Source organism: Chinchilla lanigera, unplaced genomic scaffold (assembly GCF_000276665.1).
Source record: "Chinchilla lanigera isolate Chin_1 unplaced genomic scaffold, ChiLan1.0 scaffold00012, whole genome shotgun sequence".
NCBI classification, from domain to species: domain Eukaryota; kingdom Metazoa; phylum Chordata; class Mammalia; order Rodentia; family Chinchillidae; genus Chinchilla; species Chinchilla lanigera.
The window spans coordinates 20,072,581-20,087,656 of record NW_004955413.1 but is presented as its reverse complement, the minus strand read 5'-3'; the positions used below and the strand labels follow the sequence as shown (position 1 = coordinate 20,087,656).

Sequence of the window (15,076 nt, the reverse complement as noted above, 5' to 3'; positions counted from 1 at the left end):
GGGGAGAGGACCGCGCTGCGCCGCCCACCCGGCCACCCGGCCGCGAGCTGGGACGCGTGGGGCCTCGCGGCCAGCGGCACCATGAAGGTAACGGGTTGGAATTTCTTTCGCGTGTGGCAAAGCTGCGTGTGAGCGTCCGAGCGGACTCCCCCCGCCAAAAAAAAAAAAAAAATTGGCAGAAAGGGGATGAAGGAAGGGCGGCCCGGGTGGCTGGCCCTGCGGCAGCGCGGGAGCTTCTGGCCTTCCTTTCCGCCCCGGCTGCTGTTCAACCTCCGCTGGCGGGATGCGCCCTCTCTGGGCGTTTTGCGTTGGTGTTCGCGATATGGGAGGAAGCCGCTGGGGGACGATTTGGGAGAGGACGGCTGGGGGCCCGGCTGTAAAGGGGGGTTCCTGTTGGGTGTGTGTAAGCGAAGTGGGAGGACGTGCAGGGAGGTGAAGGGAACCCGGCTCTTAGCCCTTAAAAGCCTGTGGAATCGTCTAGGAGTTACAGATCTTTAGGGCTGGGGATATAGCTCAGCGGCACAGCGCCCGCCTTCCGAGCGGGAGGTCCAGAGTTCGATTCCCAGTTGCAAAAGAAAATGAAAACTCGGGAGTCACATGTAGATCTTAGAAGGCTAAGGACACTCATTTATTAAAGCTACGGAGGACCCTGGTGGCTTGTATTCTAATGCTAATCAAAGATAATTAGCTTTCGCTGAGCATCTCGGTACCTCTGAGCTGTAGATAACTACTGTTCAGTGTGTTGTTTCATTTTCCTGGCTTTACACCGGGAAAGGTTCGAATGACATCCAAAGCAGCTTTTCCCTAAAACAAAAGGAAGGATGCACGAGCGGCGTGCGCAATTCAGCATCTTGGAATTGAGAGATTTCTCTAATGCAGTGTGAACTCTGGGGAGGGATAAGCCGCGTTTCGTTTTGAAGGAGGGCGGTGCGGCGCTGGCGTCCGCTACCCTCATCCGCACGGCATCCCCGACGATTTCACCGAGAGCAAGAGATAGGGAAGTGATTGCTTTTTCAGCAAAAATTCCCACTGCAGCTCTGCAGTAACACAGTGAAAGCTATGTATTTTGTATTTCAAAGATTATGGAAATGAGCCGTAGTGAACAACTTAGCAACCTTTATTCCTCACGCATGCTGTTTGTGGTTTGCTCGTGCTTATTTAATTTTGTCTAGAAAAATACACTCTGATCAAGCTCAACTTGAGGGGCTGGGGATTTAGCTCAGCGGCAAAGCGCCTGCCTGGCAAGCGCAAGGTCGTGAGTTCGGTTCCTGGTACCGGAGAAAAACCCCCCCAAAAAAGCTCAGCTTGAGTGAGTAAAGGAGAAATCACGAGAAGAAATCTCGCTTTTCCAGCATTCTCTGTCCCGTAAGGAGTTGTGATTGGTTTTATGTTTTTATAGGTTCACAGGTCAGGCACTTTAACTTCAGTCTAAAAGTCCCTATCTCTTTTACAAGGCAGTTTTTAAAAATGAGAAACTAGAAGCTATCTTCAAATGGATACATTTCTGTTTTCTTTTTTTTTTTAGTTTTTTTCTGGTACCAGGAATCGAACTCAGGACCTTGCGCTTGCCAGGCAGGTGCTGTGCCGCTGAGCTAAATCCCCAGCCCCAACATTTCTGTTTTCTGATACTCAGTAACTAGGAAGGAAATGATTGTATTCTGGACATGGTCTTGATATAGGACCTTCAAGTGATATAGGGGAAGTGTAGCTGACTCCAACCCGCTAGCTGTCCGATAGGCCAAGTTCTTGTTCCCTGAAGTCAAAGAATGATATTGTAAGGAACAGTGTAGGAATATTTATTGGGGAATAGAAATGGGGAATAGAGATAGATAAGAGGAGGCTAGAGACAAGGTGATAGGCCAGGGTGAGGGTTTTATATCCAGGTCATAAGGTGTGACCTCTCAGGCCAGGGTCAGTGATGCAGAACTAGTAAAGTGGGCCTAACAAAAGGGTAGAAACTGCCAAAAAAAGAGGGAGGGGAAAGCCCCCAAAAATTTCATCTTGGCCATTACGTATTTCATCTGATGAGTTACTTCATTGGATCTTAGAGCTCCAGAGACAAAGGAAGGAGAATTTAAATTTTTTTCCATGTGTATTCAAGAACTTTTCTCGCTCATCAACTCCTCAGAACCTGAGAAGGCCTAATTATTAGAAATGGGTTGAAGTCGTTGTGCGCGGGCAGCTGGCGCGCAGCTGCTCCTCCAGCTGCTCCTTTGTGAGGCCAGGAGGCAGCGGCTGCAGGACCACCTGGGGTGACAGCGGCTGGTCACCCAGCCAGCCTCCGCCCGGGTGCCCCCACTGCATGTGGATCGCAGCCTTTATCGTCATCTGTACTCAAGAGCATACACTAACTTTAGGAATCCTGATGACATCCTTCTGCTCAGAGATCGTTTTGATGGCTATGTCTTCGTGGGCAGTAAAGGCCTGGAGTACCCTGCAGTGGTAGAGTTTGCCCCGTTCCAGAAGATAGTCAAGAAGAAGCTGAAGAAGAGAGATGCCAAGGCGGGGAGCATCGAAGATGATCCAGAGTATAAGCAGTTTTTAGAAACTTACAGCATGGAAGAAGAGAGACCCAGTGGCAATCCTGAAACTCTTCTGGTAGAGAGAGAGGCAGTGACAGGAGAACTTGTTGCTAGAAGAACCACACCTCTTTTGGACTATATTAAAAACAGAAAATTAGAAAAGCAGAGAATACGAGAGGAGAAGCGAGAAGAACGAAGGAGGAGGGAGTTAGAAAAGAAACGCTTGTGGGAGGAGGAAAAAAGAGAAAGAGGAGAAGAAAGATGCAAGAGGAAAGAGGCAGATAGACAAAGGACAACTGTTGAGACAGAAATGAGGATGAAGCTTCTTAAGAAACCAGAGGAGGAAGAGGAACCAAACACAGAAAAACAGAAAGAAAGAGGCAAGGAGGTCAGCACTGGAGATGGAAAACAGGAAACTTGTGCCCCGCTGCACCTTCGTGAGAGCCAGGCCCTCAGAGAGCCCACCAGGGGCGCACAGGGAGAAGTCACAGGATGACAATGACAAGGAGCAAAGGGACATGCAGAGAAGAATCTGAGGACCTGAAATGCCAGAATGCCACTCAGATGATGGCAGAAGGCACAGTGGCTGGACAGGTTCCCTAGAAGGAATGAAGGTGAGCTGAGATGGGGAGAGAATTAACCCAGGAAGGAAGGGGAGCCGGGAGAGGGGCATCACTCTAGAGATGGCAGAGCCCGACCAGGGAGCAGCAGGAGGCCCCCAGCCTGGCACCTGGAAGGGAGTAGCTAAGAAATAGCGCCCTGTGATCTACTTGTCTGCACCCCGAGTGGGCACTGCTTGTGCAGGCTCACCACCAGTTTCCAAACAAATGTTCTTATTCAATCAAACAGGAATCGGAAAAAAAAAAAAGAAAAGAAATGGGTTGAAAACCTTTTGAAAGGAAGTAAAAAATAGTCATTTGATCCTAAGGATATGGGGGAAAGAAATGCCCAGCCTGCTAGCTGTCAGACACGCCAAGTTCCTGTTCTCTGAAATCGAGGAATGAGTTCAAGGACCAATAGAGGTTAAGAGTAGGAAGAATTTATTGAGAGAAAGAGAGCTTGTGTGTGAGAGGGACAGAAGGGGGCCTGGAAAGTGGGTTGTGTATTGAGCAAAGCCACAAGGTGTGGTGGGTTTAAGGCGGGACGGAACTGTAATCAATCAAGATTACAAGTATAGTCGCTTAGGTGACATTGATCCAATGGTGAATCATTGGATGGGTGTGTGGTGGGACAAAACTATGGTCCACAAATAAGTATACAACAAGTATAGTAAGGTGATTGATGCCTATTTAGAATATCAGTCATTGCTGTTCATCCCTGGGGGAGGCATATGGGTGAGTAGTTCTTTTTCTTGAAACCTGCCTTCAGTGAATGCGCCTCCAGCCACAACTGTCTTCTGCATAGACCTCTTGAGGGCCCAGCCCTGTCTGATTGCCTATAATATTTCTACCTAATTTAGCTACCTGTAATACTAACAGAAATTTGTGCTAATGTTACCGGGTTTCCGGGTGCTGGTCTCCTCCTGGAGGTGGTTTCTAGGTTCTTTCTGTCCTGAGCAAAGAGTTGGCCAAGACAAGCGCAAATAATAGCAATGTTTTATTAAAGGTAGGACAAGAAACAGGCCCTGCCCAGCGAGTTTGGGCCAAGGAAAGTAGGAAGAGAAATACACCCTGCAGAGCGAGGGTGGTGGCCACCAGGCAGGAGAGAACACAGTAGCCAAAACTCAAAGCATTCTGTCCGTTTCGTGTCACCCACCCCTCAGTCTGACTTTAGGTATAGGCCTCCTATAGAAAACCTGCTCCAGTTTTCGAGAGAACTCCCAGGGCGGGGCTTTGAGAACTGTTCTGCGCATGTGTCAGGGATCTGGTCCCGCCCCCTTTCCCAGCTAGGTTTAGCCACGCCCTACCTTCCTGCCTCACTAAGAACTAAAACCAAGTTATGGTTTTTTGCAGTAGCTGTGACTTTCCAGATTGCTTTCGCAGTTGTAGATTTTGTTCCCGATTTCTCTCATAAGGAAAGTGAACAGCTGGAAGCTGATAGTGGTGCTGTTAACGGAGAGGGTTCGACTTATGAGTAAATTCTTTCTGGGCATAAATGAAGATTTGATCCTAAGCTGTGGCCATCTTGAGGTGTTTGTGTTCCTTATATCTTTAGGAGTCACAGGTTGCTCACTTCTTTGAGTGGCCTCTTCTTGGTTGGTAAAGGAAGATGGAAAAGAAGAGCTTGCTCAGCCGTGTATGACTGTACAACAACCACTCTGGGAGGCTGAGGCAGGAAGATCTCACAAGTTTGAGCCCAGTCTGGGCAACTTTGACACTTGGCAAGACCTTGACTCAAAATTTTTAAAAAAAGAAAAAAAAAAAACAAAAAAACAAAAAGGGCTGAACGTAGCTCAACTCAAAAGGCCCTGGGCTTGATCCCCAGTACCACAAAAAGAAAAAAAAAAGCTTTCTCTACTTCCCTTTCGACTCAGTAACCACAATTCCTTTAAATAACAGTATCTGCTCTAGGGAAGCCCTGTGGAAACTTCGGCTCCCCCATGCCAGGGAGGTGTTGGGTTTCCCTACAGGGGGTGGTGAGTGGGAGAATCTGGCCCCTTTCCTGACCGCCAGCATTATCCCAGCAGTCCTCTCTCTTCTGTGTGATACTGTTCTTCTTTTTGACCGCAGAAGGAAATTGTAGCTGATCTGCTCATTTTACAGTTGTTAATATGAGCAGCCTTGGTGTGTAACATTATCCTCCTGAACGGCTGCCCAAATGCACCGGACAGTGAACATAACATACAGTAAACATCTCTCTTGCTGGGGGGTCTTGAGCCTGTGTTCCCCCTCTGGTAGCACATACCAGTGGTTATCCTGCCAAGGCCGCTGAAATCGGATTCTCCACAAATCAACTGAGATGTAAATATGAGGTGCAATTCACATTTGCACAAGTCCATGAACGTAACTAAATATTTGTGGTTTCACCCTAAGATGTAGGCTGATTCACAATATCAATGGTAAATGCAAAACCAAAGCAGAAGCAGCTTTTTCTATATAATACCAGGGCTCAAGTATTAATTTCACCTAAGTTTATAATAAACTCATAAACCCACAAGTGTAAATTGTATTGCCTCTAACAATTGAGTTTTTATATCTTTAAAATAGCTTAGAAATTAGATCACAGGGGCTGGAGATTTAGCTCAGCGGCACAGCGCCTGCCTGGCAAGCGTAAGGTCATGAGTTCGATTCCTGGTACCAGAAAAACACCAAAAACCGAAAAAAAAGAAATTAGATCACATTTTGAGTAGCAGCCTTGCTTATCACACACACGTTTCTGTTGTACAGTCCATGCCTTTTTTGTGTGGAAAATACTGTTTTCAAAACATTTTTCTTCTGTTCAGTGACTAATGGAAAAGAGGAAACTGTAAACAATGACTTAGGAGCCAGGTGTGGTGATGCATGCTCCAGTCACAGCACTCGGGAGGGTGACCTGGGACAACTGCAAGTTCGAGCCCAGCCTAGGGAATTTAGTGACTGGGGAGACCTTGTCTCAATATAAAAATAACAAGCAGCTTGGAGTGTACTCAGTCCATAGGCCCTCAATTCAAAGCCAGTAAAGCTAAATAAATAAATAAAGAGACAGAGACAGAAGAGAGAAAAACACAGAGAAGGGGAGGTATGTTCTAGAAATACATTAAAAAAAGATCAAGAAGAGTGGAAAAGAGGAGACAAATTTTAAAAATTACATTGGGAATTACATTGGACAAGCAAGAATTTAGTTATCCTAAAAATATATATATGGTATTCTGGGGTGTGTGTGTGTGTGTGTGTGTGTGTGAGAGAGAGAGAGAGAGAGAGAGAGAGAGAGAGAGAGAGAGAGAGTAGTGCTGTTTCTGGTGGTTCCTTTAGAAATGGCTCACCAGTGAAAAGTATTCCAGGTCCTTCTTGCCTCGAACAAAGAATAAGACAAGATAAGCCAAAAATGGTGCCAAAAGATTATTTGAAATGTGCAAGGTGAAGGGGTAAGGGAAAAACTGGCTCTGTAGTGCAAACGTGGGGCCGGGGATTTAGCTCAGTGGCATAAGTGCCTGCCTGGCAAGTGCAAGGTCCTGAGTTTGGTCCCTGGTACAAAAAAAAAAATCATTCTGCAATGCGAACTTGGGCAGAACAAAGAGAGGAAAGGATAAAAGCAAAAATAAAAGTGAAGACACAGAGTAGGTGTACCCTGAGGGGTCCTGATAGCAGATACTCACAGAGTCACATCTCTTTTATGCCCCTCCACATCTGTTGGGAACGCGCTAGAAGTTCCACATATGGGCTCCTGGGAATTATATGATGCTGTGCTGGATCTTGTGATTGACAGATCCCACTTATTTTCCCAGCCAGCTTTGCCATATCCTACCTCCTGTATCAGTACTGGGGATTAAACCCAAGGCTTTTACCTGGAGTTACAGCCCCAGCCCCTTGTTTAGTTTTTTAGTTTATTTATTTATTTATTTATTTTAGTCTTTTTGAGACAGGGTTTCACTATGCAGTTCAGGCGGGCCTTGCATTTGCTTTGTAGCCCAAGCTGGTCTCCAATTTGTGGCGATCCTCCTGTCTCAGCCTCCTGAGTTCTAGGATTACAGGCCTGTGCCACCAGGCCCAGGCCCTTTTTTTAGTTTTTTGCTTTTTTTGTTTCATTTTTGAGACAGGGTCTTGCTGACTAGCTAAATCTCCCCACTGGGTTTGAATTTGCAAGATCTTCCTGCCTCTGACCTGCAGAGCGCAGGGATTACAGGCGAGCACCAGCACGTGCAGCTGTGGGTCTTTGGAATTGGAAAATTATAGAATTATAATAAAAGTCATCAATGTTATCACAAATAGTCCTATATTGGGGGCTGGGGATTTAGCTCAGCGGCAAAAGCGCCTGCCTGGCAAGTGCAAGGTCGTGAGTTCGGTTCCTGGTACCAGAGAAAAACCAAAAAAAAAAACAAAACAAACAAAAAAAAAAGTCCTATATTTAATCTGAAAAGAGCCTATTCAATTACAGGTTCATTGTTTTGATGTGTATATCTGAATATTTGTCAGTTGTATTTACAGTCTATTCCTTGGTGAGAGAAATGCTTTTGCTATTTTGACTGTAGATGGTTATCTGCTTTAGGAGGTTTTTAGGAAGCCCCGGGCCTAGGATTAGAAAGTTTAAAGTCTGCCTTCTTATACATCTAGACAGAAGGAGCAAGCACCTGTTGGGATGTTCTAGACCAAACACACCGCAGTTGTCTCTTTCCTAAATGACAGAGAAGTCTCTGAGGCCCGTGGGCAGAAAGCCGAGTGTGAATTAGGCGGGATGATCCCTGGACAGGTGTAACATTCCACCAGGGCGTGCAAGGGCCGGTTGGTCAAGTGCACGTCTTTCCGTTTTAGCAGATCAAGATTCGAAGTTGTGTTGTTTTAGTTTCCGCACTGGATGTTGAGGAATCTCAGATCGTGAAGTCATAATAAATGTGTCTTTGAACTTTAAAGATAAAAACAAGGACAGCCTGCACTGCATAGACAGACTGTCTCGAAAAACAAAACTAAACAAAAATCTAAGGGGTGTAAGGGATTGTAGTGATGGTAGGTTTTTAATCCCAAATCAGCCGTCTTTTTTTTGTTTGTTTGTTTGTCCTCCCCCCCCCCCCCCCCGCCATACCGGGAATCGAACTCATGACCTTGAGCTTGCCAGGCAGGTGCTGTGCCGCTGAGCTAAATCCCCAGCCCTCCAAATCAGCTGTCTTGTAATTCTTTCTTATTCGCTAATCGCTTATCATCAATAGGAAGTGGCTTCTGCTGTCTCAGAAAGTATATGTTCTCTCCTAGCCAGTGCACCGGTTTCCACTCATTACCTTTTCCATGAATGAGTCCGAGCATTCGGCTAGTCTCAAGCTTGACTTCCTAACGTACCATTTTGCTGATGCTGCTGTCCTGCGCCAGAGCCAGTGACTTTCCCGCCGTCTACTGTGTTTAGCTTTGCGCGTGAGACCTCTTTCTGATCTAGTCTCCTGCAGCTCTTCGACCTGTGTGCGTCCATCTCGTCTTCGTGGAGGATTTGCTTTTCTCCGGAGTGACTTCTCATTCCCGTTCACTGGTTTCTATCCCCTTCCGCTGCTCTGCTCTTAGTACAGCTTCCTCCTCACACAGCTCTTGAGAAGAGTAACCGTTGTGGACTGAATGTGGGTGGGAGGTGGGGAGGCAGGAGCAGGTTCTGTTTTGAAGTCAGAAAATAAGATACTGATCTTATGCTGCGATTCACTTGCACTTCCTTTTCCTCTGCTCTGATATGAAGCTTACACCATACTTGGTGTGTGAAGTCAGCTGCGTTAAGGTATTAGTTGGATGAAGTGCTTATTTTTGGAGTCCCAAGTTCCAGATTCATTGATTTTTTGGATTGTGATTCTCTGCGATTGTTTTGCTTTGTTTTGCTGTTGAGACACTGTGTCTCACTGTGTCCTTCAGGCTGGCCTTGAGCTTACTGTGTAGCCCACGCTGGCCTCAAACTTCGGCCATCCTCCTGCCTCAGCCTGCTGAGTGCTGAGATTCACAGGCATGAGCCACCACACCTGGCCAATTCTCTGGTTTTGAACAGTACATACGTTTTCCATGTCTTTGAAGTCAAAGCTTTAATTGAACCTCAAAAGATACGTGGTTATAGACACCTGGAGAGCAGTGATGTATTTACATATCTTAACGCCTGTTGCCAAAAACATATACCTACTATTTCCTGACTGAGTTTTAAAAATTTTTTTCATGTGAGTGATGAAACCATACAGACGGTAAAAGTATGACCAATGATTCTGGGAAAGTTCATACAAAATAATGCTCCATAGCATTATAAATGAAAGTCATACTGAACAAGCCTCTGAATGACGGTCTGTTCAATCACTGCTGTTTTCAGATTTGGGCAGAGTGTGAAGGGAAGTATCCTGGGGCAGGCTTAGAATATAGAACAATGTATTGTCTGGGAATGTTAACCAGTTCCAGTACTGTTTAATGAGTTTTTCTTTGTCACAAACAATGCTGTTTTGAAACAAACTAATGAATGCAGACCCTGACAAACAAATCCAACAAAAGAGGCACTTAGAGGCAGTGTTCATTGAATCCTAGAATTTTGAAAGAAAAAAGAATCTATTGGGTCGTTTTGTGTCTTTCCTTCTACCAAAGAAGGATTGTTCTTTTGAGTTGATTGTAGCTTTTAGTTCTATTCCATGCAGCTATTTCAAGAAGCAGGACTTCTTAAATGCCCTATGGACTGTTCTTTTTTTTTGTCTTTTTGAGGCAGGGTCTCACTATGCAATTCAGGCTGGTCTTGAGCTTACTTTGGAGCCCAGGCTGGTCTCGAACTCACAGTGATCCTCCTGCCTCAGCCTCTCGAGTGCTGGGATTGCAGGTGTGTGCCACCATTCCTGGCCCCTATGGACTCTTCTGCCACCTGCTATATGTATCCACTTCCCCTGTTTCCTGATAATTAACTTATTTCTCTTTTTCTTTTTGTCACATACATCACCAATTTACACTCGGCCATCCTGGTAGTTTCTCATGAGTTTTTATGGTTATTTTAAAGACATATGTTATCATGCTGCAAAGGATGATATTATTAATTAAATTGGCATTAAAATTCTATAACACTAGAGCAAATATTTTCCTAGCAATGTAGAAGTTCAGTGAACACATAGATATAAGATGTCAGCAAGGTTTATGTTTCTTAATTTAATATATATCTCTTACAGTTATGTATATGCGGGTGAACTGGCACCTTCTGTCCTCTTGACGAGTGTTCTTAGAACAGTATCTACAGCAGCACATCGGTCTACTTGATTTTAAAACACCCTTCACAGCTGGGAATGAGGGGCCATTGGTAACCACGTGAACAGAACTGGATAGTTTGGAGCAGACTTAATGACTCAGCATCACTGTTAATACTTAAGCTTAATTAGGAACGGCTTGTATTTACTTGTGCACCTGCGAAATGATGTATGAATCGGAGTATTTATTGCAGCATTGTTTGTTATAACAAAAGATTGGAAGTCACCCACACGTTCATCAGGTGTGAAAAGAATGCAGTTTGAAAAAGAGCACAAAAACAGAAATGGTAATCTTGCCCTATATAGAAAAGAGGAAAATCACCAGGAGCCTTTTCACTGTTATGTTTCTATGTTGTTTTTAAATGTTTTTACTATATTCAGAATTTAAATTTAAAAAATGGTACTATCTTATAGTGAAAGTAACTATGTTAGAGCCATTATCAAGAAATAGGGGTAGCTGGGGAAATAGCTCAGTGGCATAAGTGCGTGCCTGGCAAGCTCAAGGTCATGAGTTCAATCCTCGGTACCACAAAAAAAAAAAAAAAAAAAAAAGAAATGGGGATAAATCAGTGCAGTTTAGGTGAAGAGCAAGGCTGTATTTTTTTGGCAGTACTTCTAACTTCTGGTATGCAATTACAGCTACTTGAAAATTAAGAAAGCAAGTTTAATGTGTATACCAAACTTGATGATAATTATTATATTGAAAACATATAAACTCACCTTAATTTTTTTTTTTTTTTTTGGTACTGGGAATCGAACTCATGACCTCAGGCTTGCCAGGCAAGCACTTATTCCACTGAGCTATATCCCGGCCCATAAACTTATTATGTTTCATGTAACTGAACCAGTAAGTAACTTGCTCTCTAAGGCTACTAGACTTTGTACTAGGTAATAGGAAAACAGAAAAAAATTCAGGCACCCTTGAGCCGGGCGTAGTGGCGCACGCCTGTAATCCCAGCACTAGGGAGGCTGAGTTGGGAGGATCATTGTGAGTTCGAGGTCAGCCTGGGCTACAAAGTGATTTCAAGACCAGCCTGAACTGCATGGTGAGACCCTGTCTCAAAAAGACAAAAAAAAAGAAAAAAAAAAAATTCAGGCACCCACCATATTTATTTATTTATTTATTTTCATTACTGGCCAAGCTTTTCACATTGAACTACATTCTGAGCTGCTTTTTACTCTTTGCTTCTGTTTTGTTTTGTTTTTGAGACAAGCTCTTGCTAAGTCACTAGGCTGTGATCCTCTTGCTTCCGCCTTTCAGGGGTGCACCACCATGCCCAACTGTTAGGCTGATTTTTAATGAGCAGTTCTATCCAAGGAGAGATATATGTACGTGAAACAAATACAGTAAAATATAATGCAGTTACATACTGCAGTGGGAGTCTGCATGGCCTTGTGTAACAAGGTTAAGAGGAGTGAGGGAAGGCTTTAGAGGGGGGTGACCTTTGAGCATAATGGTGAAAGAAGACTAGATGAGCAAGGACATAAAGCATGGCCCACTGCATCTATCTGCAGACTCCTGGACCCAGAATCCCCATTCCCTTCTAGTCTGCTGGTAACTACAGAGAGGCAGGAGCTCCTGGCGGACTCCACAGAATGAACTACTGCGGCTCACAACTCTGGCAGCCCGCCCACCGATTAAATTCATCATTTCAAGTTGTATTGCTTTGCCCACTCTGTTAACCCACTGGACTCAGCCTTTCCAGGGAACCTTCCATCCAATCTGTCCACGATGCTCTTTGCAACCCAGTGCTAGTGTAATTACTTTCCTCTTCCCTAAGTGTTTCCTGCTCCTCCCGTCCTTGTGAACTCATTTCCATGACAGCCTCCAAGGTCCAGGCTGCGTACTCTCTCTACTGCTCTGCTGGGGGCAGGGTTCTCCTTCAGCCTCCCCTGCTTTGCTATTCCTCTCATAGTCTGTGCTCCCTCTCAGCCATCCTTGACATCTTGTTTGCATGGTCCCCATTCAGTGAAGATTTGAGCTCTTACCCTCCCAACTGTCTTCCACCCCCTGTCCCATTTCCTCTTCTATTTCAAGATGGCCCATTCTCCTTTCTTGCATCTTAGTCCCTTTAATTTGTTGTTTGCATTAACTTGCTGCCCTTCCTATGCTACGTGTACCTGTGGCCACACTGTTGTGGGATGGTGTCATGTCTGGTGGTTCCAAGCTCTCTCTGTCCCATCCAGGGAATTGGCTGGGATGCTGAATTAACAGGTAAACTAAACTTTTATTCAAAGTAAAGGAAGAAAAGGGAAGAGTGGAGAAAAGAAGAAAAGAACAAAAAAGGAGAAGAATAAGGAGAGATATGTCCTACATGCAAGGACAGAAACAGAAAGACAGCAGAACAGCAAGACTGCAGGGGCACCGAAGTCAAAGGCTGCTGTCTTTTGTACTCTCCCAGCTCCCATCTGTTGGAAGTTGCTCTGCCATGGCTGATGTGTCACATCCTGTTGTTCAGTCTTTGTCCTGGAGCAGATTACGTCCTGCTTTCAGGCTCCAGTCTGCATCTTCATGATTGACTTGCTATATCCTGTTTTCCAGCCAGCCTGCCACGTCCTAATCTCCTACCTCAATACCTAAGAGCAATGACTGAGAACCGTTTAGAGCTTTCAGTGCTAACAAACAAGCCACTATGGCATATGTGCATTAGGGTTGCCACCACTTCCCTAGAGCTTTGACTCACACTAAATCATACCAAGTGCTGAGAATTATTTTTGGTCCAAGATATGCCTTACATCCAGCTGTTTTCATAGGCATGTGCCCAGTTCAGGCAGCTACTTTCCCTTCCCTAGATACTTGTGTTTCCATTCTTGCTCACTCCTGCCCAAGAATCACTATTTGTCCTCCAAAGAGTAGAATGACTGTACCCATTGAAAAACTCTACTCTTTCCTGATATGTTAAAAACCTATGGTCTCAGCCACGCTCTGGAAGTCCCTGTAGGATCTGGTCCTTCTTGCCTTTGCAGCCTTACCTTGTTGCCCACAGTTTCTTTGGTCCTTGGCTCCAAAATCTCTTTCTTCAGTGCCTTTGCACTTGGGATCCCTCTGCCTGGCACATCTTCCAGTCCTCACACAGTGGCTCCTTACCACCCTGCCAGCCTCAAATGAAATGCTGCTTCCTTTGGGAGACCGCATAGCCCCTGGGATTGCCAGTGCTTCAGAGCACTTGGCTCAGCTCACAGTTACTTATTGATGTGATCATTTGTGTGATTTGGGGGTTAATGTCTGACTCTCCCTCATAGATCATGCATTTCTTTCTTTCTTTTTTTTTCAAATGTGCATTTGTTATTGTCAGTGTTTTCTGCATGATGTTCTCCAACTGGTTACTGAAGCTGTGTTAAAAAGGTTTTAATTCTTTAAAATATTTGTCTTGGACCTAGTGGCCATTTAAAACTTCTTAGGGGCTGGGGATTTAGCTCAGTGGCAAAAAGCGCCTGCCTGGCAAGCGCAAGGTCGTGAGTTCAGTTCCCAGTACCAGAGGAAAAAAAAAAAAAACAACTTCTTGATTAGTTTCATGGATTGTCTAAGGTTTTTCAGTGAGAAGCCCTAATAAAAGCTATGCTCTTTCTTTTCTAGATATTTTATTCCTCTTGTCTTTTATCTCTGAAGTACTGGCTTAAAGTCCCAGACCAATGTTAAATGACAGCAGTGAGAACAAGAAACTTGGAGCTCTGGATTTTAGTAGGAATATTTTTGCTATTTTACTGTTAAGCATTAGACTATTCTTCTGCTTTTCTTTTTTTTTTTTTTTTTTGAGACAGAGTCTTCCTATGTAGCCCAGGCTGACCTCAAACTCAAGGCAATCCTCCTGTCTCAGCCTTCTGAGTGCTCACCAGGCTAGACCATACATTTCTTAAGGGCAGAAAGCATATCCAGATTTTTACCACTGTGCAGATATATGTAGTCCAGTGCTTGGTCCATGATAGGTGGTTGGTAAATATGATAGGCTAAAAATACCTCCTCACTAAGATATCCACAGTATAACACCCAGAAACTTTCATGGAAAAGGGTTTTTGTAGATGTGACTTAGTTATAGATCTTGAGGTAGAGAGATTGTCCTCAATTATCTGCATGGGTCAAATGTCATCACAAAGGTCTTCATAAAAGGGAAATAGGAAGTTCAGGACCAGAGGAGTTGTGATATTGGAAGCACAGCGGTGTGTGTGTGTGTGTGTGTGTGTGTGTGTGTGTGCATGCGTGAGTGCGTGTTTGAAGGGGGGAATGGGTAAAGTGCTACAGTGCTGGCTTTGACAGTGGAGAATGGAGCCCAGGAATGCAGGTGGCTTCTAGAATCTTTGGAAGGAAAGGAAGCACGTTCTCACTCTAAAGCCTGCAGAAAGAATGCAACCCTGCCAACATATCAACTTAGAACCTCTGACCTCCAGAACTATGTGTAAGATAATAAATTTGTGTTCAAGTCATAGTGTCTGTGGTCATTTGTTGCAACAGCGGTAGGAACCAGTTACAGATTTTTGTGCCCCCAAACAGGTGCTGCTGTGACAAGTACCTAAAATAGTATAGAAATTGGTTTGGATGTAAGTGGCACCAACCATTAAGCTTGTAGCCTGAATATAATGAAAAGGGAGAAAGAAAGATATTTCTTCAGGGCAGATCCAGTCTTCACCATTGCCTTGGGCATCTGTTTCCTAGCTTCCAGTGCAGACCCTTCAGCTTCCTGATAGGACTTGTACAGGACCCTGCAGTGAGTGGTAGGCCTTTTAGTTTTGACTGGTTCCTTCGGATCTCCAG

General features: G+C 44.7%; 1 protein-coding gene across 2 annotated transcripts in view; it reads left to right on the top strand.

Moving 5' to 3' along the window:
• Bcat1 (branched chain amino-acid transaminase 1, cytosolic) overlaps window positions 1–15,076 on the top strand; it is a gene marked incomplete at its 5' end in the record, with an annotated part of 112,262 nt that continues 97,186 nt past the window's right edge. For both annotated transcript variants that reach the window (XM_013511614.1, XM_005379094.2), the window contains 1 exon segment: window positions 1–87. In XM_013511614.1, the coding sequence (XP_013367068.1) occupies window positions 82–87 (6 nt within the window).